Below are 27,292 nucleotides of genomic sequence, written 5' to 3'. Positions count from 1 at the left end.
CAAATCATAGCAGAGAAGAACTTCCGTAATTTGGGGAAGGAAATAGGCATCAAAATCCAGGAGTCACAGAGAACACCACTCAAAATCAATAAAAATGGGTCAACACCCCAACATCTAATAGTAAAACTCACAAGTCTCAGAGGCAAAGAGAAAATCCTGAAAGCAGCTCAGGAAAAGAGGTCTGTAACTTCCAACGGTAGAAATATTAGATTGGAAGCAGACCTATCCATAGAGAGTTGGCAGGCAAGAAAGGACTGGCATGATATATTCAGGGTGCTAAATGAGAAAAATATGCAGCCAAGAATATTATATCCAGCTAGGCTGTCATTGAAAATAGAAGGAGAGACAAAAAGCTTCCAGGACAAACAAAAACTAAAAGAATTTGCAAACACCAAACCAGCCCTACAAGAAATATTGAAAGGGGTCCTCTAAGCAAAGAAAGAGCCTAAAAGTAACACAGACCAGAAAGGAACAGAGACAATATACAGTAACAGTCACCTTAAAGGCAATACAATGGCACTAAATTCATATCTTTCAATAGTTACCCTGAATGTAAATGGGCTAAATGCCCCAATCAAAAGACACAGGGTATCAGATTGGATAAAAAAACAAGACCCATTGATATGCTGTCTGCAAGAGACTCATTTTAGACCCAAAGACACCTGAAGATTTAAAGTGAGGGGGTGGAAAACCATCTACCATGCGAATGGGCATCAAAAGAAAGCTGGGGTGGCAATCCCTCTACCAGACAAATTAAATTTTAAACCAAAGACTATAATAAGAGAAGAGGAAGGACACTATATCATAATTAAAGGGTCTATCCAATAAGAAGCTCTAACAATTGTAAATATTTATGCCCCTAACATGGGAGCAGCTAATTATATAAGCCAATTAATAAAAAAATCAAAGAAACACATCAATAATAATACAGTAGTAATAGGGGACTTTAACAACCCCCTCACTGAAATGCACAGATCATCTAAGCAAAAGATCAACAAGGAAGTAAAAGCTTTAAATGACACACTGCACCAGTGTGTCTCCATAGATATATTCAGAACATTCCATCCCAAAGCCACAGAATACACATTCTTCTCTAGTGCCCATGAAACATTCTCCAGAACAGATCACATCCTGGGTCACAAATCAGGTCTCAACCAGTACCAAAAGACTGGGATCATTCCCTGCATATTTTCAGACAACAATGCTTTGAAACTAGAACTCAATCACAAGAGGAAAGTTGGAAAGAATTCAAATACATGGAGGCTAAGGAGCATCCTACTAAAGAATGAATGGGTCAACTAGAAAAGTAAAGAAGAATTTAAAAAATTCATGGAAACAAATGAAAACGAAAACACAACTGTTCAAAATCTTTGGGATGCAGCAAAGGCGGTCCTAAGAGGAAAGTATATAGCAATACAAGCCTTTCTCAAGAAACAAGAAAGGTCTCAAATACACAAGCTAACTCTACACCTAAAGGACCTGGAGAAAGAACAGCAAATAAAGCCTAAACCAACCAGGAGAAGATAATTAAGAAAGATTAGAGCAGAAATCAATGAAATAGAAACCAAAAGACCAGTACAACAGATCAATGAAACTGGGAGCTGGTTCTCTGAAAGAATTAATAAGATTGATAAACCCCTAGACAGACTTATCAAAAAAAAAAAAAAAAAAAAGAAAGGACCCAAATTAATAAAATCATGAATGAAAGAGGAGAGAGCACAACCAACACCAAAGAAATGCAAACAATTATAAGAACATACTATGAGCAACTATATGCCAGCAAATTAGATAATCTGGAAGAAATGGATGCATTCCTAGAGATGTATAAACTACCACAACTGAAACAGGAAGAAACAGAAAACCTGCACAGACCCATAAACACTAAGGAAATTGAAGCAGTAATCAAAAATCTCCCAAAGAACAAGAACCTAGGGCCCGATGGCTTCCCAGGGGAATTCTACCAAACATTTAAAGAAGGATTAATACCTACTAGTCTGAAGCTGTTTCAAAAAATTGAAATAGAAGGAAAACTTCCAAACTCATTTTATGAAGCCAGCATTACCTTGATCCCAAAACCAAAGACCCCATCAAAAAGAACTACAGACCAATATCCCTGATGAACATGGATGCAAAAATTCTCACCAAAATACTAGCCAGTAGGATCCAACAGTACATTAAAAGGATTATTCACCATGACCAAGTGGGATTTATTCCTGGGCTGCAGGGTTGGTTCAACATCCGCAAATCAATGAATGTGATACAATACATTAATAAAAGAAAGAACAAGAACATATAATCCTCTTAATAGATGCAGAAAAAGCATTTGACAAAGTACAGCATCCTTTCTTGATTAAAGCTCTTCACAATGTAGGGATAGAGGGTACATACCTCAATATCATAAAAGCCATCTATGAAAAGCCCACAGTGAATATCATCCTCAATGGGGAAAAACTGAGAGCTTTTCCCCTACAGTCAGGAAGACGGCAGGGATGTCCACTATCACCACTGCTGTTCAACATAGTACTAGAAGTCCTACCCACAGCAACCAGACAACAAAAAGAAATAAAAGGCATCCGAATTGGCATAGAAGAAACCAAACCCTCACTCTTTTCCGATGACATGATACTCTATGTGGAAAACCCAAAAGACTCCACCCCAACGCTGCTAGAACTCATACAGGAAATCAGCAAAGTGGCAGGACATAAAATCAATGCACAGAAATCACTTGCATTTCTATACACTAACAATGAGATAGAACGAAGAGAAATTAAGCAATCAATCCCATTTACAATTGCATCCAAAACCATAAGATATCTAGAAAGAAATCTAACCAAAGATGCAAAGGATCTGTATTCAGAAAACTACAGAACACTCGTTAAAGAAATGGAGGAAGACACAAAGAAATGGGAAAACCTTCCATGCTCATGGACTGGAAGAACAAATATTGTTAAAATGTCTATGCTACCTAGAGCACTCTACACATTTAATGCAATCCCTATCAAAATACCATCAACTTTTTTCCCAGAGCTGGAACAAATAATCCTGAAATTTGTATGGAACCAGAAAAGACCCCGAATAGCCAGGGGAATGTTGAAAAAGAAAACCAAAACTGGGGGCATCACAATCCCGGACTTCAAGCTCTATTACAAAGCTGTAATCATCAAGACAGTATAGTACTGGCACAAAAACAGACACATAGATCAATGAAACAGAATAGAGAGCTCAGAAATGGACCCTCAACTCTATGGTCAAATAATCTTTGATAAAGCAGGAAAGAATGTCCAATGGAAAAAAGTCTCTTAAACAAATGGTGTTAGGAAAATTGGACAGCCACATGCAGAAGAATGAAACTGAACCATTTCTTTACACCACACACAAAAATAGACTCAAAATGGATGAAAGACCTAAATGTGAGACAGGAATCCATCAAAATCCTTGAGGAGAACACAGGCAGCAACCTCTTTGACCTCAGCCGCAGCAACTTCTTCCTAGAAACATCGCCAAAGGCAAAGGAAACAAGGGCAAAAATGAACTATTGGAACTTCATCAAGATAAAAAGCTTTTGCACAGCAAAGGAAACAGTCAACAAAACCAAAAGACACCCGACCGAATGGGAGAAGATACTTGCAAATGACATATCAGATAAAGGGCTAGTATCCAAAATCTATAAAGAACTTATCAAACTCAACACCCAAAGAACAAATAATCCAATCAAGAAATGGGCAGAAGACATGAACAGACATTTCTGCAAAGAAGACATCCAAATGGCCATCAGACACATGAAAAAGTGCTCGACATCACTCGGCATCAGGGAAATACAAATCAAGACCTCAATGAGATACCACCTCACACCAGTCAGAATGGCAAAAATTAACAAGTCAGGAAACGACAGATGTTGGCGAGGATGCAGAGAAGGGGAACGCTCCTACACTGCTGGTGGGAATGTAAGCTGGTGCAGCCACTCTGGAAAACAGTATGGAGGTTCCTCAAAAAGTTGAAAATAGAGCTACCCTACAACCCAGCAATTGCACTACTGGGTATTTACCCCGAAGATACAAATGTAGTGATCCGAAGGGGCACATGCACCCCAGTGTTTATAATAGCAATGTCCATAATAGCCAAACTAGGGAAAGAGTCTAGACGTCCATCAACAGACAAATGGATAAGGACGATGTGGTGTATATATACACAATGGAATATTATGCAGTCATCAAAAAAAAAAAAAAAATGAAATCTTGCCATTTGCAACAACATGGATGGAACTAGAGGGTATTATGCTAAGCAAAATAAGTCAATCAGAGAAAGATACGCATCATATGATCTCACTGATATGAGGAATTTGAGAAGTAAGACAGAGGATCATAAGGGAAGGGAGGGAAAAATGAAACAAGATGAAACCAGAGAGGGACTCTTAATAAGAATCTCTTAATCTCAAACCATAAGAGACTCAATCTCAGGAAACAAACTAAGGGTTGCTGGAGTGGAGGGGGGTGGGAGGGATGGGGTCGCTGGGTGATGAACACTGGGGAGGGTATATACTATGGTAAGCACTGTGAATTGTGTAAGACTGATGAATCATAGACCTGTACCCCTGAAACAAATAATACATTATATGTTAATAAAAAAATTAAAAAAAAAAAAGAAACAAAAGGGGCGCCTGGGTGGCTCAGTCGTTAAGCGTCTGCCCTCGGCTCAGGTCATGATCCCAGAGTCCTGGGATCGAGCCCCGCATCGGGCTCCCTGCTCAGCGGGAAGCCTGCTTCTCCCTCTCCCACTTCCCCTGCTTGTGTTCCCTCTCTCGCTGTGTCTCTCTCTCTGTCAAATAAATAAATAAATAAAATCTTTAAAAAAAAAAAAAAGAAACAAAAAACTTGGGTTTGTTTGTTTGAAGATTTTATTTATTTGACAGACAAAGAGAGAGCACAAGCAGGGGGAGCGGCAGGCAGAGGGAGAGGGAGAAGCAGGCTCCCCGCGGAGCAGGGAGCCCGATGTGGGGCTTGATCCCAGAACCCTGGGATCATCACCTGAGCTGAAGGCAGATGCTTAACTGACTGAGCCACCCAGGTGTCTCTGGGGGTTTTTTTTGTTTTTTGTTTTTTGTTTTTTTTTAATGAAAAGAGCATTAATAATCAAATCTTCAAACATGTGAAGGGTAGAAATAATGGCAAAAAAAAAAAAATTCTACTCTTAAGGAAAATTGTAAACCCATAAATAAAAGATGCTCAACAAACCCTAAACATAAAAAAACCTGAAGAAAACTACAAGATACATTAACTTTATATTGCTCAAGAATTTGTTACAAATTGCTCCATCGTCTGCTGCTCCAGATGGCTGTGGAGAAACCTGTAGCTTAAATCCTTCACTGGGGGGTCGCACCAAAAAAAAAAAAAAAAATCCTGCATGCTTAACTTTTCTATATTCCATTTTCTTTTTCTGAAGTCCCCAGGTATCCACCATTCTACCTATCCATCCAAAACTTCCTGAGCCCAAACTATGTATTAGACACAGCCCTAAATGCTGCAGAATTAAGCATACAGTCCCTACCTTCAAAGGAGAGTCCCAGGAAGAGAAGAAAACACATAAGTAGCTGGGTCCAATGAAGAGTTCTAGTTTTAACGATAGATGGCTATATAGAGTGACCACGCAGCTTACTGTCTGGATCAGAATACTTCTGAGAAACAGATTCCTATTAATAACTACACCAAGACAACAGATGTAAACCTACACTATTTCAGCCAAATAAGGACATATGGTATAAGCTTAACATGTAGTTATTTCTAATTGAAGAATAAGAGAAAGATTTGATAATAAGACATTGTGACCCATTAGTCAAATCCTGAAAGATACAAGTGGATATTTCCTAGCAGGACAGTAAATGAGCCAAACAGTATTACAAAGCCATGAAAAATGGTGGTTTTGAGTAAACTGTCCAAAGCTCAGTAGAGATGGAGCTTATGGTTCAAGGGTTCACAATCAAAGACAATGCTAAAGATATAAGCATGGCCCAGACATAAAGAATATTATGTTTAGTAGTTCGGGTTTCATGATATGGGCAATGGGGAACCACTGAAGGGTTTTAATGAGAGGAAGTAATTAACTGTTCTCTGGAAACCTGTAGACCTTCAAAGTTCATCTCAAAGCTCAAAAGTTCATCTCCCACTTGATTCTAATTACCATAGTCCACCCAGGTGATGAAATGTTCTGGAATTAGACAGCAGTAATGGTTGCACTGTGAATGTATTAAAGACTACCAAATTATACAGCTTAAAAGGATGAATTTTTTTTTAATTTTTTTATTGTTATGTTAATCCCCATACATTACATCATTAGTTTTAGACATAGTGTTCCATGATTCATTGTTTGTGCATAAAACCCAGTGCTCCATGCAGAACGTGCCCTCCTCAATATCCATCACCAGGCTAACCCATCCTCCCACCCCCCTCTCCTCTAGAACCCTCAGTTTGTTTTTCAGAGTCCATCGTTTCTCATGGTTCATCTACCCCTCCGATTTCCCCCCCTTCATTCTTCCCCTCCTGCTACATTCTTCTTCTTTTTTTAAAAGGATGAATTTTATAGTACATGAATTATATTTCAATTTTTAAAAATAAAACTAAATTTTTAAAAAATCCTAAAATCAGTTCCTCAGAATGAAGGAAAATGATGCAACCCTAGATACACAGCATATGTCAGCTATATGCATACTGATTATATACATTCTGTGACTATGGGCACAACAAAATGACTGGAAGAAAATACAACAAAATGTTAAAATGTAACTTCTTGACAGTTGAATTTTTCTACTTTATGATGTACAGACTTTCTAAAATTTTAACAATGAGTATGTATATTCCTTCACAAAAACATTAACAGTTGAAAAGGCATGCCATTTTTCCAAGATTCTTGCTATTAACTTTGGTGATTAACTGTTATATTCTCCTCTTAGCCTCAATATAAAATCAACTGAGTTTCACTGATTGTTTCAAATGAATTAATGCCATATTTCTAAACTCCTATTTTCCACATTTTGTGGGTCAAAGAACATAATTTAGAGAGCAAAACAAAAGCTTCAATGCTCACATCTGACAGCCAGACAATTAGGTAGTTTGAGTTATTCTTGGATTTGGAATTTTACAAAAACAATTTGCAAATGAAAATGTAGAAGAAACAGGAAACTACAGAGGACTGTTTTAATTAACTAACTGGAAAAACAGATATGGCAACTATAATTCTGGTCCAAGTAAATTGACATCATGAATCATATTGCTATTTTAAAACTTAGCAAGAGTCTATTATGCAGCTTTCATTTGTCCAAGTTTGGGGTGAAAATAAATACTATTGCTCAGTTAAATCTGCAGATGGTTAAACATCTAATTTTTAAGCATTATTTCCTACCTGGAATGCCCTCAGGCCGTGTCCAACAAAAATCTCTTTCTAAAGAAATCTTTCCGTATCTAATGCCAATTCCTCTATACAACATCTTTCATTCCAAACTAACTAGATTTAATTTATTTCTCCTCTAAACCACCACTGGACTTTTAAAATACCAATCGTCAAGTTATTATTTCATTTGAAGGTCTCCTCCATCACTACCAATTTTTCTCCACCCGTACTAAATGAATTAAAAAGTCTCAAAGGTGGGGCACCTGGGTGGCTCAGTCGTTGGGTGTCTGCCTTCAGCTCAGGTCATGATCCCAGGGTCCTGGGATCAAGCCCCGCATCGGGCTCCCTGCTCGGCGGGAAGCCTGCTTCTCCCTCTCCCACTCCCCCTGCTTGTGTTCCCTCTCTCACTGTCCCTCTCTCTGTCAAATAAATAAATAAAATCTTTAAAAAAAAAAAAAGTCTCAAAGGTGAGGCCTTTTTTTCACCCCTCTGCACTCTTGGCATAGCATTGAACATGAAAGGCATTCAAAAAATAGTAGTTCAATGATAAACTATGCTAAGCTGTGGCAAATGCTTTAACTTAAGAGTCTTTTTCTTCCTTCTATTTTACTGATTATAACGCTGAGAAACTGTATCTTAAATGAGGTAACAAAAACAAAAATGTTCTTGCTGTTCCCGTGAACTCACTAGCAGAGCTGCCACACTGGCTGTGCAGTTTACAAACAGCGCAACTCCAAGGGTGCCAGTCACACGAACTATAATGAGAATGGAGCACCCTGGAGACGTGCAGTGCACAACACTTCCAACCTTACATAGTGGCTCTGTCAACCACTGGGGACACACACCCCTATATGTTCCAAATGTTTATGTATATATATGTGTCATTTTATTACAAAATGACATTTTACTACAGCCCCACATAGTATACAGTACTCTTTGTTTTGTGACTATATTTACTCTGCTCAGTCTCTGCCACTACATCCAACTATACTACCTTCTATCTTCCTTTCTAATCTTTACTACCTGGTTCATAATCATCCTCTCAACCTGGATTCCTACCATCACTCACTAGGAACCACCTAATATTTTCCTTGATCTTACTTCCACTGCCCTTCTTCACACGACCTCAACCTCTCAACCTCTCAACCTCCCTAAGATCACATCCTGAACCTTCTCATCACCACAAACTATACCTCAGAAATAACTAATTCAAGCAGCCTATTCTCCCCTCAGTCTTCCCTCTTCTGGTTTGCATACTCCAATGTCTAGCTGGTAAATAAAAACAAAGCACATGGGATAGGGGCCACAAGCATTCAAAACACTTGGAAAGTGATATTCCCTCTGTTAAACAAATATATATTTTATGCATGTGATTTTCATTAGGATCATCCTATCATTGAGAATTTAAATAAACATTCACAAGCCACTTCCTATCCAATAGTGGATAAAAACCAGAAAGAGGAGCAAATTTCACCTTAAGACAAGAAATCATTCTCGTACAAATTCCAGAGAATTATTAGCCACATGTATTTCAATCTGGCTCATGAAAAAGATTCAACATTGAAGAAAGGTTAGAAATTTTAAAAATGTAAGTACTATCTCTGTAGAAAGGAGACCTGCAGTTGTGAGAAGTTATAATAAAGATGTAGAGTCCCCTTTTCCTCCAAAGAAAGGCAGTGAATGTGTGGCAAAGAGATAAACCATACAACCAAGGGGTGCCTGGGTGGCTCAGTCGTTAAACATCTGCCTTCGGCTCAGGTCATGATCCCAGGGTCCTGGAATCGAGCCCCGCCATCAGGCTCCTGCTCGGTGGGAGGCCTACTTCTCCCTCTCCCACTCCCCCTGCTTGTGTTCTTGTTCTCGCTCTCTGTCAAATAAATAAATAAAATCTTTAAAAAAAAAAACAACAACCAAAAACAGCAAAGAGAAAGATGAATGGTCTGAAGGCAAGCCTACCAGAGATTACTCTGCAGAGAAAAGTATAAGCTTATTGTTGTATAGATTTGCACATGAAGTATAGCCTAACTTCTTAATCAAATAGCCTATTCAACCAAAAGCTAAAGAGAGCAAGTGGCAAACCTCAGAATAGCCAGGAAACTGGGTGCACTTGGACTGCAAAACATTAAACTGTATGCTTAACTCAAAGTATTAAAATCAATCTAAAACTACCAGTGAAAGACCAAAATACCAATAGGATGAGAAAACAAATCAAGAAAGAAACAATGATATATAAGGAAATCCACTATACAATAAAAATTATTTATCCAATTAAAAAGGAAAAATAGATTAGCAGAATGGTGTTGAGACAACAGTTTAGACAGTTGGAAATAAATAAAATCATACCCTTATCTACTCCTTTTATCAAAATGTATTTCAGGTAGATCAAATATTTAAATATACAAATAAAACCATAGAAGTACTAGAAGGAAATACGGGTGAGTATTATAATAATTCTAAAGTAAAAATATGAATAGTAAGAAAAATAAGTAAAAATTTCTAAAAATGACACAAAGCCAGATATTAAGAACTAAAATGTTCATAATTTTACCTATATAAATTCCTACATAAATTTAAATTTGTGCCAGAAAAAACACCAAAAAAGTAAAATACATTTTTTCAAAATATGTGTCACAAATAATACCCTAACAGACAAAAATTTCTTATAAATCAGTAAGGAAAAGATGAACACCCAATAGAAAAACATATAAAGGATCTGAACCAGCAACTCACAGAAGAAATAGAGTAAATCATAAGGAAGTAACAAAATGTTAAACCTCATTAACAATTCACATAAATGCAAAAAAAAGTAAACATTTATTTACTCTGTAGTATCAAGCACTTTATAAACTATCCAAATTTATCTTCACAACAGCACCAAAATTTAAGTACTATCTTTAGCCTCCCTTCACTACTGAATAAATTATTTAAATCCCTCATATACTAACTGATGAAGCCAATAAGGTACCAACAGTTAGAATCAGAGCTCTTAACTACTATGCTATACTGTCCTATAAAAAAGAATTCCTTCTCTCATCAAATTAGAAAATATTCAATTTTCAAAACCCAGTGTTAAAGACAGTGTACAAATTCTTTAAATATGGTTGGTAGACTTGTGCATAGGTTCAAACTTTCTGGAAAGAAGGGTACTAAGTATACCTGTCAATGTAGTACAATGGGCACGCCCTCAAACGTAGCATACTTAACAAGGTAGAGCTATTACCATCCACTCCTTAGGAGCACTACTCCTCTTACACTCCAAGCTGTAGTACCACCAATGAGTGCCTGGCCTCCACTGTCATTCTTCCATAGGTATGTAAGTCAGGCAAGGCCCTTTGGAGTCTTCCCTGGGAATGACATAAGGATGTTGGAAGAAAAAGTTCTCTTTCTGCTTACACTACAATGCAACTTGCCTCTCATTTGAAAGAGTCTTCATGAAGAATGAGACCAAACAGACAAGTAAAGCAAAGAAAGAGAATGACAGAACCTGGCCAGTATCCTTTGCGGCCCCAGATCCAACCTGAAGCAGGCCAAGCTGAAACAATTATTTGTGCCAATCAAGTTCTTTTTTCCCTCAGTTACATTAAGTTGGACTTCAGTTACTTGCAATCAAAAGATTCTTAATACACATTATAAACTCACCTCTAAGAATCTTCTTATTATAAAAATTGCACAATTGTGGAGGAGTACAAGATGGCTGAGGAGTAGGAGACCTTAATTTCAACTGGTCCCAGAAATTCAGCTAGATAGGTATCAAATCATTCCTAACAGCGGAGAACTCAACCAGAAATCAAAGAAAAGAATAGCTGCAACCCTACAAAGAGAAAAGCGACCACTTTCTGCAAGGTAGGAGGGGCAGAGAAGTGAGTCTGAGGCGATATATGGGAAGACAGACTGCAGGGGGAAGGAGCTTCCATCACCCAGCTACCAGCAAGTGACAGAGCAGCAGAGCACAAAATTGGAACTTTTAGAAATCTGCTCCAGTGGGAGACCACTCAGGTGGCTAAGCAGGAGAGGGGGGTGGAACCCTCGCTGAGACAGTGCAATCTCAGGATCCCTGGGGTCAAAGGAAAACCAGGGGTGCCTGAGTGAGGCAGAGTTCCCAGGAATCGGAGTGGGGAAGCCGGCTACAAAGAGTGAGCCCAGGAGTGGGCTGTCAGCTCGGGGCTGCCAAAAACCACAAACTGCGACACAGTCAGGCAACTGTTCTCCTAGCAGGGGCCCAACAAGTGGCAGAACCAGCAAAACCCCCCCTTTCTCCCCCGGGGAGGAGTGGTGGGGGAGCATGCTGCAGTTGTCTACAGGGTTTGGAGACTCAAAACAGGGTCATATGTCTGAGATATAAATGCTGAGTGACAGGCCAGGTGAGCACGGAGTGGGAAGGAGACCAGGGACACAGGAGTGATTGACTGTTTTCTCTGAGGGCACACTAAGGAGTGGGGCCCAGAGCCTTCAGCTCCAGGGCGGAGATTGGAAGGACACCATTTTCATTCTCATCGTCTAAGGCTGCGTGGAAAGCCTTCAGGGAACAAAAGCCACAGAGAGCAAACCTGAGCACTGCTTAGCCAGGCCCCCTGGCAAGGATGATACAATTCGGCCTGGGGCAAATGCACTTGACAATCAATCCAACAGGACCCTCCCCCAGAAGATCAGCAAGGACATCCAGCCAAGATCAACTTTACTGATCAGTGAGAACTGCAAAACTCCACCACAAGGGGAATACACATAGAATTCATGGCTTTTATTCCCCTGATTCCTTAGTCTTTCAACTTTAATTTTTTTTTCTTTCCTTTTTCAACCAATTTCTTATTCTATCAACTCCTTTTTTAAATCTTTTTTAATTTTCATTTTTTACATTCTATCCCTTCATTATACTTAATCTTATTTTGTATATATATATGTTTTTCTTTCTTTACAATTTTGGGATTCTAACAGAACAAAATATACCCAAAATCTAGAGTATGGCTCTGCTTTATTCACTTGTCTGGTCATATTCTCTTTTATGTTGTTTTTTATTTTCTTCTTCTTTTCTCTTGTTTGTTTTGTTTTGTTAAAGTCTTTTTTATTTTCATCTTCACAATTACATTCTATTCTTTCAATGTATTTAATTTTATTTTTGTATATATAAGTTTTTCTTTTTATACAATTTTGAGATGTAGTTTCTTCTAACAAAATGACCAAAATACACACAGGAGATAGTGTATTGCTCTGTTCTCTTCACATGTCTGTTTAATCCCTTCCATTTTTTTGTTGTTCGTTTTTTTTCTCTTTTGTTTTTTCCTTATCTTTAAATTTCCAAGTTTATAATTACATTCCATCCTTACATTGCCTTTAATTTTATTTTTGTACATATGTAAGTTTTTCTTTCTTTACAATTTTGGGATCTAGTTTTTGGGAAAAAAAAAAAACAGACCAAAATACACATGGAATACAGTGTATTGCTCTATTCTGCTCACCTGTCTGACCATATTCTTTTTTTCTCCTTTTTTTCCCCCCCCCTCCCAGTTTCAGGTCTCTTCTGATTTCCTTAGGGTATATTTCTCTGGGGTCGTTGTTGCCATTTTAGTATTTTGTCCTCTTGTTCAGCTATTCTTCACTGGAAAGAATGACAAGATGAAAAAACTCACCTCAAAAAACTGAACAAGAGGCAGTATTGAATGCCAGAGACCTAATCAATATGGACATAGTAAGATGTCAGAAAAGGAGTTCAGAATAACGATTATAAAGATACTACCTGGGCTTGAAGAAAGCATAAAAGACACTGGAGAATCCCTTTCTGGAGAAATAAAACAACTAATATCTAACCAAGTCGAAATCAAAAAGGCTATTAATGAGATACAATCAAAAATGTGGAGGCTCTAAGTGCTAGGATAAATGAGGCAGAAGAGAGAATTAGTGATATAGAAGACCAAATAATGGAGAAAAAGAAGCTGAGAAAAAGAGAGATACACACCTACTGGATCACGAGGGAAGAATTCGAGAGATAGGTGAAACCATACAGCAAAACAATATTAGAATAATTCAGATGCCAGAAGAAGGGGAGAGAGGGGCAGAAATATTGGAGCAAATTATAGTGGAGACTTCCCTAATCTGGGGAAGGAAACAGGCATCAAAATCCAGGAGGCACAGAGGACCCCCTCAAAATCAGTAAAAATAGGTCAACACCCTGACATATAATAGTGAAATTTACAAATCTCAGAGGCAAAGAAAATCCTGAAAGCAGCTCAGGACAAAAGGTCTGTAACCTACAAGGATAGAAACATTAGATTGGCAGCAGACCTTTCCACAGAGACCTGGCAGGCAAGAAAGGACTGGCATGATATATTCAGGGTGCTAAATGAGAAAAATATGCAGCCAAGAATACTTTATCCAGCTAGGATGTCATTCAATTAGAAGGAGTGATAAAAAGGTTCCAAGACAAACAGCAACTAAAAGAATTTGTGATCACCAAACCGGCCATACAAGAAATATTGGAAGGGGTCCTCTAAGCAAAGAGAGAGCCTAAAAGTAACATAGACCAGAAAGGAACAGAGACAATATACAGTAACAGTCACCTTACAGGCAATACAATGGCACTAAATTCCTATCTTTCAATAGTGACACTGAATGGGCTAAATGCCCCAATCAAAAGACAAAGGGCATCAGATTGGATAAAAAAGCAAGACCCATCAATATGCTCTCTGCAAAAGGCTCATTTTAGACCCAAAGACACCTCCAGATTTAAAGTGAGGGGGTAGAATACCATTTATCATACTAATGGACATCCAAAGAAAGCTGAGGTGGCAATCCTTATATCAGACAAATTAGATTTTAAACCAAAGACTGGAATAAGAGATGAGGAAGGACACTATACCATAATTAAAGGGTCTATCCAACAAGAAGATCTAACAATTGTAAGTATTTATGCCCCTAACATGGGAGCAGCCAATTATATAAGCCAATTGAAAACAAAATTAAGGAAACACATTGATAATAATACAATAATAGTAGGGGACTTTAACACCCCACTCACTGCAATGGACAGATCATCTAAGCAGAAGATCAACAAGGAAATAAGGGTCTGAATGACACACTGGACCAGATGGACTTCACAGATATATTCAGAACATCCCACCCCAAAGCAACAGAATACACATTCTTCTCGAGTGCACATGGAACATTCTCCAGAACAGATCACATCCTGGGTCACAAATCAGATCTCAACCGGTACCAAAAGACTGGGATCATTCCCTGCATATTTTCAGACAACAATGCTTTGAAACTGGAACTCAGTCGTAAGAGGAAAGTTGGAAAGAATTCAAATACATGGAGGCTAAGGAGCATCCTACTAAAGAATGAATGGGTCAACTAGAAAAGTAAAGAAGAATTTAAAAAATTCATGGAAACAAATGAAAACGAAAACACAACTGTTCAAAATCTTTGGGATGCAGCAAAGGCGGTCCTAAGAGGAAAGTATATAGCAATACAAGCCTTTCTCAAGAAACAAGAAAGGTCTCAAATACACAAGCTAACCCTACACTTAAAGGAGCTGGAGAAAGAACAGCAAATAAAGCCTAAACCAACCAGGAGAAGAGAAATAAGAAAGATTAGAGCAGAAATCAATGAAATAGAAACCAAAAGACCAGTACAACAGATCAATGAAACTGGGAGCTGGTTCTCTGAAAGAATTAATAAGACTGATAAACCCCTAGACAGACTTATCAAAAAGAAAAGAGAAAGGACCCAAATTAATAAAATCATGACTGAAAGGGGAGAGATCACAACCAACACCGAAGAAATACAAACTATTATAAGAACATTTTATGAGCAACTATATGCCGACAAATTAGGCAATCTTGAAGAAATGGACGCATTCCTAGAGATGTATAAACTACCACAACTGAAACAGGAAGAAACAGAAAACCTGAACAGACCCATAAACACTAAGGAAATTGAAGCAGTAATCAAAAATCTCCCAAAAAACAAGAGCCCAGGGCCAGATGGCTTCCCAGGGGAATTCTACCAAACATTTAAAGAAGAATTAATATTTTCTTCTGAAGCTGCTTCAAACAATTGAAATAGAAGGAAAACTTCCAAACTCCTTCTATGGGGCCAGCATTACCTTGATCCTAAAACCAGACAAAGACCCCACCAAAAAGGAGAATTCCAGACTAATATCCCTGATGAACATGGATGCAAAAATTCTCACCAAAATACTAGCCAGTAGGATCCAACAGTACATTAAAAGGATTATTCACTACAACCTGGTGGGATTTATTCCTGGGATGCAAGGGTAGTTCAACATCCAGAAATCAATCCACGTAATACACTGTATTAATAAAAGAGAGGACAAGAACCATATAATCCTCTCAATAGATGCAGAAAAAGCATTTGACAAATTACAGCATCCTTTGATTAAAGCTCTTCTCAGTGTAGGGACAGAGGGTACATACCTCAATATCATAAAAGCCATCTATGAAAAGCCCACAGTGAATATCATCCTCAATGGGGAAAAACTGAGAGCTTTTCCCCTACGGTCAGGAAGACGGCAGGGATGTCCACTATCACCACTGCTGTTCAACATAGTACTAGAAGTCCTACCCACAGCAACCAGACAACAAAAAGAAATAAAAGGCATCCGAATTGGCATAGAAGAAGTCAAACCCTCACTCTTTCCCGATGACACGATACTCTATGTGGAAAACCCAAAAGACTCCACCCCAACGCTGCTAGAACTCATACAGGAAATCAGCAAAGTGGCAGGACATAAAATCAATGCACAGAAATCACTTGCATTTCTATACACTAACAATGAGATAGAACGAAGAGAAATTAAGCAATCAATCCCATTTACAATTGCATCCAAAACCATAAGATATCTAGAAAGAAATCTAACCAAAGACGCAAAGGATCTGTATTCAGAAAACTACAGAACACTCGTTAAAGAAATGGAGGAAGACACAAAGAAATGGGAAAACCTTCCATGTTCATGGATTGGAAGAACAAATATTGTTAAAATGTCTATGCTACCTAGAGCAATCTACACATTTAATGCAATCCCTATCAAAATACCATCAATTTTTTCCTAGAGCTGGAATAAATAATCCTAAAATTTGTATGGAACCAGAAAAGACCTCAAATAGCCAGGGGAATGTTGAAAAAGAAAACCAAAACTGGGGGCATCACAATCCCGGACTTCAAGCTATATTGCAAAGCTGTAATCATCAAGACAGTATAGTACTGGCACAAAAACACACACATAGATGAATGGAACAGAATAGGGAACCCAGAAATGGACCCTCACCACTGTGGTCAACTAATCTTCGACAAAGCTGGAAAGAATATCCAGTGGAAAAAAGACAGACTCTTCAATAAATGGTGTTTGGGAAAATTGGACAAACACATGCAGAAGAATGAACCTGGACCATTTCCTTACACCATACACAAAAATAGACACACAATGGATGAAAGACCTAAATGTGAGACAGGAATCCATCAAAATCCTTGAGGAGAACACAGGCAGCAAGCTCTGCTGCAGCAGATTCTTGCTAGACACGTCTCCAAAGGCAAGGGAAGCAAGGGCAAAAATGAACTATTGGAACTTCATCAAGATAAAAAGCTTTTGCACAGGTGACAAAACCAAAAGACAACCAACAGAATGAGAGAAGATATTTGCAAATGCTATATCAGATAAAGGGCTAGTATCCAAAATCTACAAAGAACTTACCAAATTCAACACCCAAAGAACAAATAATTTCGTCAAGAAATGGGCAGAAGGCATGAACAGACACTTCTCCAAAGAAAACATCCAAATGGCCATCAGACACATGAAAAAGTGCTTGACATCACTTGGCATCACTTGGCATCAAGGAAAAACAAATCAAAACCACAATGAGATACCACCTCACTCCAGTCAGAATGGCTAAAATTAACAAGTTGGTGGGAATGCAAGCTGGTACAGCCACTCCGGAAAACGTATGGAGGTTCCTCAAAAAGTTGAAAATAGAGCTATCCTACAACCCAGCAGTTGCACTACTGGGTATTTACCCCAAAGATACAAATGTAGTGCCAGAAGGGGCACCTGCACCCCAATGTTTATAGCAGCAATGTCCACAATAACCAAACTATGGAAAGAGTCCAGATGTCCATCGACAGATGAATGGATAAAGAAGATGTGGTATATATATATATATATACAATGGAATACTACTCAGCCATCAAAATAATGAAATCTTGCCATTTGCAATGACATGGATGGAACTAAAGGGTATTATGCTAAGTGAAATAAGTCAATCAGAGAAAGACAATTACCATATGTTCTTAATGATATGTGGAATTTAAGAAACAGAACAGAGGACCATAGGGGAAGAGAGGAAAAAATAAGCCAAAACCAGAGAGGGAGGCAAACCATAAGAGATTCATAATCATAGCAAACAAACTGCGGGCTGCTAGAGAGGAGAGGGGTGGAGGGACAGGGTAACTGCATGATGGACATTAAGGAGGACACGTGATGTAATGAGCACTGGGTATTATATAGGACTGATGAATCACAGACTATACCTCTGACACCAATAATACACTGTATGTTAATTAACTGAATTAGAATTTTTTTAATTGCTTAAAAAAAATTGCACAATTGTGAAAGGAAAAAAGTATAAGGATATGCATTCAAGTGTCTTCCAATTAAAAAAAAAAATCAAATATCCACCAAAAGAGGACTGGTTAAATAAATTACAGAACTATTTCTTAAATTTGCCTGATTAAAATCACTTGGGCGGGGCACCTGGGTGGCTCAGTCGGTTAAGCTTCTGCCTTCGGCTCAGGTCATGATCCCAGGGTCCTGGGATCAAGCTCCACATCAGGCTCCCTGCTCCACGGGAAGCCTGCTTCTCCCTCTCCCACTCCCTGTGCTTGTGTTCCCTCTCTCACTGTGTCTCTCTCTGTCAAATAAGTAAATAAAATCTTAAAAAATAAAATAAAGTAAAATCACTTGGGCACTTATTAAACGTACAGATGACTCTGTCCCTGGGAGAGTCTAATTCATTAGGTTGAGGTTGGGTTATGGAGATGGGTCATAGTTTTAAAGAGCATCCACCACAATTTTCACAGTCAAGAGAGTTTGGATACCCCAAACTATGGTGTTTACATATACAATGGTATACCATTCAGACATTTATGTGAGAAAGACATCCAAACCAAATTGCTACGTCGGGGGGAAAAGACAAGTTACAAAACACATGTACCATTTGGTTCTTTTCATACAAAATATTTAACTATACATGTGTGTACATATTTCACCAGAGCACTCATTTTCAACCAAGGCAGAGGTTTCACGATTATTCAGAATCTTATTGGACTATAAAGGAACCCAACTACACTAAAGAATCTATGTTCTGAGTTGCTATTACTAATATGAATGTTACATTCCACAGGAACGGAGGTAAGATTGAACACTCTGTCACAGAGAAAAGTCTGGAATAATGTTCATCAAAATGGTAACAGAAGTTACTCCAATAGTAGGTCTGGTGATTTTTACCAGATTTTTCCTAATATTCTAAAGTATTTTTATTTTTATTTACAATGAACAGGTATTTTCAGAATTGGGAAGAAAGCTGTTTATATGGGAGAAAGTTAAAATATTTTTAATCAAGTAATTTTATGATTATTAAATATATTTTCTGAAATGGGAAAATTCAGGGGCGCCTGGGTGGCTTAGTCGTTAAGCGTCTGCCTTCGGCTCAGGTCATGATCCCAGGGTCCTGGGATCGAGCCCCGCATCAGGCTCCCTGCTCAAGGGAAGCCTGCTTCTCCCTCTCCCACTCCCCCTGCTTGTGTTCCCTCTCTCACTGTCTCTCTGTCAAATAAATAAATAAAATCTTCTAAAAAAAAAAAATTCTCATCAGGTTTTAAAATTCAAATGTATAAATATAGTGGTCATTGGGGCGCCTGGTTGGCTCAGTCGTTAAGTATCTGCCTCCGGCTCAGGTCGTGATCCCAGAGTCCTGGGATCGAGCCCCGCATTGGGCTCCCTGCTTAGCAGGAAGTCTGCTTCTCCCTCTCCCACTCCCCCTGCTTGTGTTCCCTCTCTCTCTGTGTCTCTCTCTGTCAAATAAATAAAATCTTTAAAAAAAAAAAAAAAAGTATAGTGGTTCCTTTCAAAGGCATGATTCTCTTTAAACAAGAACTATTAGTTCTTACAGCTAAAAAGCCAAGGGGAAATGTGATATGTTGTATCACATAATTAAAATTCAATTGACAAGTAAAACAATAAAATAAAATTAGTCTTTTCAACAAGAATTATTTTTTCAATCACAAAGAGCAAAAAAAAAATTAAGATTTAATTTTGTTCACTTATTCTCATAGCCAAGACAATGATCAAGTGAGAGTAAGTGAAGGTAAGAGATAAATAAAATTTAACATCCTAATAACAAACTGGATTACTTTCTTTATATGTCAATTATACCTCAAAAAAAATCTTTAAAAAACTAGATTATAAGTTTCCTATTGAATTAATAAAAATATACATTTAGGGGAGCCTTTAGTCAGTTAAGTGTCCAACTCCTGATTTTAGCTCAGGTCATGATTTCAGGCTTGTGACACTGAGCCCTGCTTCGGGCTCCACGCTTGACATGGATCCTGCTTAAGATTCTTTGTCTCCCTCTCCTTCTGGCCCCCCTACTAAGAAAAAAAATATACATATATATTTACTTGAAAGAAAAAGAAAAATAGCAGTGTCTAATTTTAAAAAAAACATAAGACTTACCCCATCCAAGAGAGTATTTGATAAGTGTATACGGAGATCTTTACGAAATGGAAATTCCAGATTTGAAACATGAAACACTGAATTATCTCTATCAATCATAAAAACTTCATTTGTGCCATCAATCAACATCATATACCTGTAAATGAAACATTAAAAGGATATATTAACAGTATAATTCAAGTATAGGATCATAAGAAATAAGTTATTTTTCCTTAGACTTACAATAGCCGCACAGAATAATGATCCTGGAGTCCCCCAACCCCAACAATTATCATTCAGATTAAAGTACCACAAATAACAAATACTTTTTTAAAAGAATTTTTTTTCCTATAAAAACACACAGGGTATGGAGAAATCAAAGTTTTTTACGGAGACAATGTGATGTTGAAGTGCAACCTTATGACCCACATTAGGACAAAATAGTACTCTAATTTTTTTTTTTTAAGATTTTATTTATTTTTTTGACAGAGAGAGACACAGCAAGAGGGAACACAAGCAAGGGGAGTGGGAGAGGGAGAAGTAGGCTTCCAGCCAAGCAGGGAGCCCAATGCGGGGCTCGATCCCAGGGCTCTGGGATCATGACCTGAGCCGAAGGCAGACGCTTAATGACTGAGCCACCCAGGCCCCCCAGTTCTCTAATTTTTATTAGATCTTAAACATCAAAGTTTACAAAACACACATACACTTATATGCAATTATTGACTTTATTAGCCCAACAACTTTATGAATTAGTTATTACTCTCCACTTTGCAGTAGGAAAAAAGAGAAAGTAACTGATTTGCAAACGGCTGGACTTCAAAGTATCCAATGTTCTTTCTACTACACTACAGTTAGCAAAATAGCTAACCCCTCTCTTTGATTCAAGATTATGATATAGCCAGCCGGCGTATATAGCCAGCCGGCGTTGGTGGTATAGTGGTGAGCATAGCTGCCTTCCAAGATTATGATATAGCCAGATTATCACCATTTCAAAACAGTTCTCTTTCATTCCTATAAAATTAAAAATTTTAAAACATATTAAACATTAAACACAAAACATTTTAAACATTTTAAACATTCCTGAGAATTTTTATCAGCCCTTATCTTCTTAGAGCCAATCAATTTATGGGGGGATTTATATACTTTAATATGCATCATTCCCTCAAACGGTCAAGTTACCATCACTGCTTCCCCATCAGTGGATCACCAAGAAAGAAGCTGTACTTCACACTATATATAAAAATAAAATCCAAATGCATTCAAGTTGAAGAAATTACAGATGGATAGGCTATGCTACCAAATGAATAATGGCAAGATTGGGGGTGAAAATGAAGATGATATCCAGGTACCAAAATCTTCAAATGAGAGAAAACTGACAGCAGTAAGTAAGAACGTTAAAAGGCATAAGACCCAAAAGAACAGAATTTTATTTCATTAAGTTGTTCTTGCTTGCTGTTCATTTAAAGAGTGGAGGGATAATAGTCTGGATGTACCACTGAAAATGGAAGAGAATGCTGACTGGTCTTGCCCAACCTCATGCCCACAAGGTATTTCAGAAAAAAGAAGCAACAACTGAAAGATGTACCTCAATCAAGTTAAGGCCAGGAGGTAGAAAAATGAAGAGATGGAAGTTAACATAGCAGAGGTTATTGTAACAGAGGATAATTTGTTCCCCATGAACAAGTGTTCTAAATAGCAAATAAACATGTTTAGGAGAGGAGAGAAGAAATGGGAGAGCTGATTAAGGTACAAGAAATGTGTGACAAACAGGTTGAAGAGCAGCAAAGAAGACCAAAAGAGCTTACATCTGGGGACTAAACTGGAAGCATGCTGTTACTAGTGTTTTCAAAATAATTAGTCCCAGCAGGCCTCTGGAGAGAAGGTGGAGAGCTCAGGCCCTTGCTACATACTGCAATAGCAGTAGCCCCAGTAGGTGTGGGTCCTGGAGAGTCAGGTTACACTAGGAAAAATAAAATCAACCTCAGCAGCCTCAGTCTAGAATGACTGTGCCTCTGAGAGACTCCTAGACCAACTCCCAGGTCAGCAGGCTGGCAGACAACAGAAATACTTAGCTCCCAAAGCATTCCTGCACATGCTTTTCAAAAGCAGCAATTCCTGGTGGATAGGGAGAATCTAGATTTCTTGAAAGAAGTTAGCCTTCCCCTGGATTGTGTTTCAAAGAAAATTTAAATCAACAGAAGGAAAGGTCAAATAAAAAGCAATTGTGATATCATCTGCAAAAATGGTATTGAAGACATAATCCACCATGTTGTTCAAGGACTTAGGCCAGTACTTTGCAAAGCTTAATATTTACTTTATGGCAAAATGAATTAGGGAAACACTACCTTTCTTTTAGAAAGTCAAGATACATGTTAGGAATATTTAAGGTTATGAGAAAACATATAAGAAGTCTCTTTATGACAATAAAATAAACAGCATCCAAATTAGTAAGAAGTAAAACTTTCACTATTTGCAGATGGCATGATACTCTATGTAGAAAACCCAAGAGACTCCACCAAAAAACTACTGAAACTGATCAGTGTACTCTAAAACATTGATGAAAGAAGCAATCTACAGATTTAATACAATGCCTATCAAAATACCAACACCATTTTTCACAGAACTACAATGAATAATCCTAAAAGTTGTATGGAACCACAAAAGACCCCAAATAGCCAAAACATTCTTGAAAAAGAAAAACCTGGAGGCATCACAATTCCATACTTCAAGTCATAGTACAAAGCTGTAGTAATCAAAACAGTATGGTACTGGCACAAAAATAAGACACCTAGATCAAAGGAACAGAACAGAAAACCCAGAAACAAACCCACGATTATATGGTCAATTAATCTTTAACAAAAGAGACAAGAATACGCAATGGGTGAAAGTCTCGTCAACGAAGGTGCTGGGAAAACTGGACAGCTACATGTAAAAGAATGAAACTGGACCACTTTCTTACACCATACACAAAAATAAATTCAAAATTGATGAAAGACCTAAATGTGGACAGGAAACCATCAAAATCCTAGAAGAGAGCAGAAGCAGCAATTTCTCTGACATGGGCCATAGCAACATTTTTCTAGATATGTCTCCTGAGGCAAGGGGGAAAAAGCAAAAATAAACTATTGTGACTACATCAAAATAAAAAGCTTCTGCACAATGAAGCAAATAATCAACAAAACTAAAAGACAACCTACTGAATAGGAGAAGATATTTACAAATGACATATCTGATAAAGGGTTAATATCCAAAATATATAAAGAACTTATACAACTTAACACAAAAAAAATAATCCAATTTAAAAATGGGCAGAAGACTTGGACAGACATTTCTCCAAAGAAGACATACGGATGGCCAACAGACACACAAAAAGATGCTCAAGATCATTCATCATCAGGGAAATGCAAATCAAAACTACAATGAAATATCACCTCACACCTGTCAGAATGGCTAAAATCAACAACACAAGAAACAACAGGTGTTGGCAAGGATATGGAGAAAGGGGAACCCTCTTGCACTGTTGGTGGGAATACAAACTGTGCAGCCGCTCTGGAAAACAGTATGGAGATTCCTCAAAAAATTAAAAATAGAACTAGTCTACAATCCAGTAATGGGTATTTACCCAAAGAATATAAAACCCTAAGCCTAAAGGATGCATGTACCCCAATGTTTACTGAAGAATTATTTACAATAGCCAAATGATGGAAGCAGCCCAAGAGTCCACTGAAACATGAATGGATAAAGAAGATGTGGTGTGTGTGTGTGACACACACACACACACACACACACACACACACACACACCACGGAATAATACTCAGCCATAAAAAAGAATGAAATCTTGCCACTTGCAACAACTTGGATGGAACTAGACAGTATATAATGCTAAGTAAAATAAGTCAGTCAGAGAAAAACAAGTATTATGATTTCATTCATATGTGGAATTTAAGAAACAAAACAAACAAAAGGGGCGGGGGGGAGCGAGAGAGAAAGACAAGCCAAGAAACAGACTCTTCACTACAGAGAACAAACGGATGGTTACCAGAGAGAAAGTGGATGAGGGGATGGGTGAAATAGGGGTGGGGATTAAAGAGTACACTTATCTCAATGAACACTGAGTAATGTGTAGAATTGCTGAATCACTATATTGTACACCTGTATGTTAACTACACTGGAATTAAAATAAAAAACTTTTAACAAAAGAAAAAAGAGAAGTCTGTTTATCTTATTTAGCCCATTATCTTTAAACTTAATCCTGATAGTAGTCAGCAGAATTAGTGCTCTACATTCACAATTTGAGAATTATGCCAATACATTTTAAAATTCAGAAAAAAGAAATGGTTTGCCTCTTCTGCTCATATGACAAAAACTGTATTTCCCTTTTCACTGGCTGCTCAGAAGCTCAGAATTAAATATAATGTTGAAATTGAATAAATATTCAATCCCAGGGTATGGCATATTTGTTTTTCCTGTCATAACTGTTAATTTCCTATTCATACTTTAAAACATTATATATATGTGTTATATATATATATCTCTTACTATCAGACCTTTCTTTTCACTTCAAGTAGAATATTAAAAGAAAAACTGTCTATGTACACTTACCGTAAACCGATTTTTTTTTAAAGATTTTATTTATTTGATGGGGCGCCTGGGTGGCTCAGATGGTTAAGTGTCTGCCTTCGGCTCAGGTCATGATCCCAGGGTCCTGGGATCGAGCCCCGCATCAGGTTCCCTGGTCGGCGGGAAGCCTGCTTCTCCCTCTCCCTCTCCCACTCTCCCTGCTTGTGTTCCCTCTCTTGCTGTGTCTCTCTCTGTCAAATAAATAAAATCTTTAAAAAAAAAAAAAAAAAGATTTTATTTATTTGCGAGAGAGCATGAGCACGAGCAGGGGGAGGGGTAGAGGGAGAGAGAGAAGCAGACTCTCCACTAATCAGGGAGCCAGATGTGGGGCTTGATCCTAGGACCCTGGGATCATGACCTGGGCCAAAGTCAGACTCTTAACCAACTGAGCCACCCAGGCACCCCTACTGTAAACAGATTTAAAAGACCAAGGAAAAAAAGGCTTTAGAAGATAGAATTCAATATAAAGGATTGCTCATGGGAACACAGCTTGCATCTGCAGAGATACCAAAGAAATTATTTCACAGTTGGTATTCAGGGATTCTTCTGCACATAAATTTTCAGGCTTTGGAACAAAAGTTTCTGGGATATGATTTTTTGGTTTCAACTCCAGTCATTCCAAATCATGTGTTCTTTTGTTATATAGTATCTATGAAAAATAAGAAGCTTTTTCATGTTAGGGAGAGAAGATAAGGAATGTAAAAATATTCCACATCACTCCAAAGTCTCTGAAAGCAGCCAGATGCTTTAAAAAAAAAAAAAAAGGCAACTATCCCATATACCATTACATGCTGGCAAGACACTAAACAAATACCCCAAATATAGAAAAGTGAAGTATATGACGCTACAGGAGCATACAAAAGGTGTGGAGATCCTTTGGTATTCCAGAGGGAATCTCACGTAGCTGATAGTAACAGCAGGTTATTACCACTTACTGAGCAATGACTATACACGGAGCAGTGTTCAGAGTACTTTACATTAACACATTTAAGCCTTACAGTAACCCTACCATGTAGGTAAAATTTTATCCCCATTTTCCAGATGAGGAAACTGAAACATGTATTAAGTAACTTGCCTAAGGTCATAAAGCTGGCAAAATAACAAAGCTGATATTAAAACCTAGACAACAGCGTATCTCTACAACCTCTACGGTGTACTGCCTCTGGCCCGCATTATGCAGGAGTTAACGGAGCAACTGCTATTGGGTGGAGGGTGAAGGAAAGGCAGGTGGGGGTGCTGACAATCAGAGCTTGGTACAGTCTACCAGGTGCATTATCTTTGAGACAAAAACTGAATGTGCATGTTCTGGCAACTAAAAACACTTCAGAATACTGGAGCATAAAGAGAAAAAGAGGAGGGGCTCCTGGGTGGCTCAGTTGGTTAAGCATCCGACTCTTGATTTTGGGTCAGGTCGTGATCTCAGGTCGTGAGATCAAGCCCTGCGTGGGGCCCACGCTGGGTTTGGAGCCTGCTTAAGATTTTCTCTCTTCTTCCCCTACCCACCCCTAAGAAAGAGAGAGAGAGAGAGAGGAAATGCATGGCTTGAGACTAGAGAAGTAGTTCCAAACTTAGGAATTAATGAAAATCTTTTTTTTTTTTTACTTTATTACTAGAAAATGGAAAACCCCTTGAATGAGACAAACAGAAACCATATGGGTAATTCAAGCACTGATTTAATATAGGAACCTGGCTACACAGATACTGAAAAGCTGAAAAGGTAAAAAGGGAAGGCTAAGGAAATCAAGAGATTAATAACTGTAGTAAGTACTACCATCATCAAAGGGCTGGGGGAACAAAATTGGAAGAGGTGCGTTAAGAGAAGCTAGGAGCCTGGAGGAAGGGTATTATGGGGCTATGACTGGAAGAGAATGGGGGAGGTCCATGGAGTTTGGTGTTCAAACCTCTAAGGAGTTGGCACCACATGGCTGATATCTTGGCCTCTAAGAAGAGCCCTGCAACTCAAGTTTGAATCCCTATGGAGGAGGCACAGAGAAGAGGATGTTCAAACTGCTAAGGGGACACAGCCCAGTGGGGGGTGGGTGAGGAAGAGATGCAAGTGGCACTCCATCTATCTAGAATGCACCACCCAGAAGCTGGTACCTGGGAGAGGGAGCAGCAGGGCTGCTCTATCGTTGGCTGCTGGAGGTATAAAGAAACTAGAAACAGAAGTCCTTTCTCTTATCTCCCAAATGCCCCCCAAGGGTCCCAGTGGTAAAACCCAACAGGAAGCAAGCTGGCAAGGGAGAAATGCAGTTTGCAGAGCCCCGGGGTCCCATTATGGTTTAAAAGGGTAGACCAGAGTTGAGAATAGGTAAATAAAAGGCAGACCGCTGAAAGGCTTTTAGCAGAAAAAAGCATAATCTGACCCCCATTTTTTAAAGTTCACTCCCACATAATGTACACTTCTACAGAGTAAGAACCAATGGGTAGACCAGAGATATTATGAAGCTTCTGTTGTATACTAAGTAGGACCACAAGTGGCAAAGATTACTCAGAGGTAAGTGGATAAACTCAAGGCATTCTAAGAGGCAGACTGACAGGACAATATGCTATTGATTAGACAGGGGCTGAA

General features: G+C 38.3%; 1 protein-coding gene across 3 annotated transcripts in view; it reads right to left on the bottom strand.

Moving 5' to 3' along the window:
• Positions 1-27,292, bottom strand: part of RNGTT (RNA guanylyltransferase and 5'-phosphatase) — a 326,132-nt gene that overhangs the window by 211,230 nt on the left and 87,610 nt on the right. For all 3 annotated transcript variants that reach the window (XR_004300164.1, XM_032409299.1, XM_032409300.1), the window contains exon 9: positions 20,120-20,255. Coding sequence is in view for 2 of the 3 variants with exons in the window: in XM_032409299.1 (XP_032265190.1) it covers positions 20,120-20,255 (136 nt within the window). In the remaining variant the exon portion in view is untranslated. The remainder of the gene's footprint in view (positions 1-20,119; positions 20,256-27,292) is intronic.

The sequence above is a fragment of the Phoca vitulina genome, unplaced genomic scaffold, assembly GCF_004348235.1.
Source record: "Phoca vitulina isolate PV1807 unplaced genomic scaffold, GSC_HSeal_1.0 scaffold11, whole genome shotgun sequence".
Lineage (NCBI taxonomy): Eukaryota > Metazoa > Chordata > Mammalia > Carnivora > Phocidae > Phoca > Phoca vitulina.
Note: the sequence above shows the minus strand (reverse complement) of the source record. Positions and strands in the feature narration are given on the sequence as shown.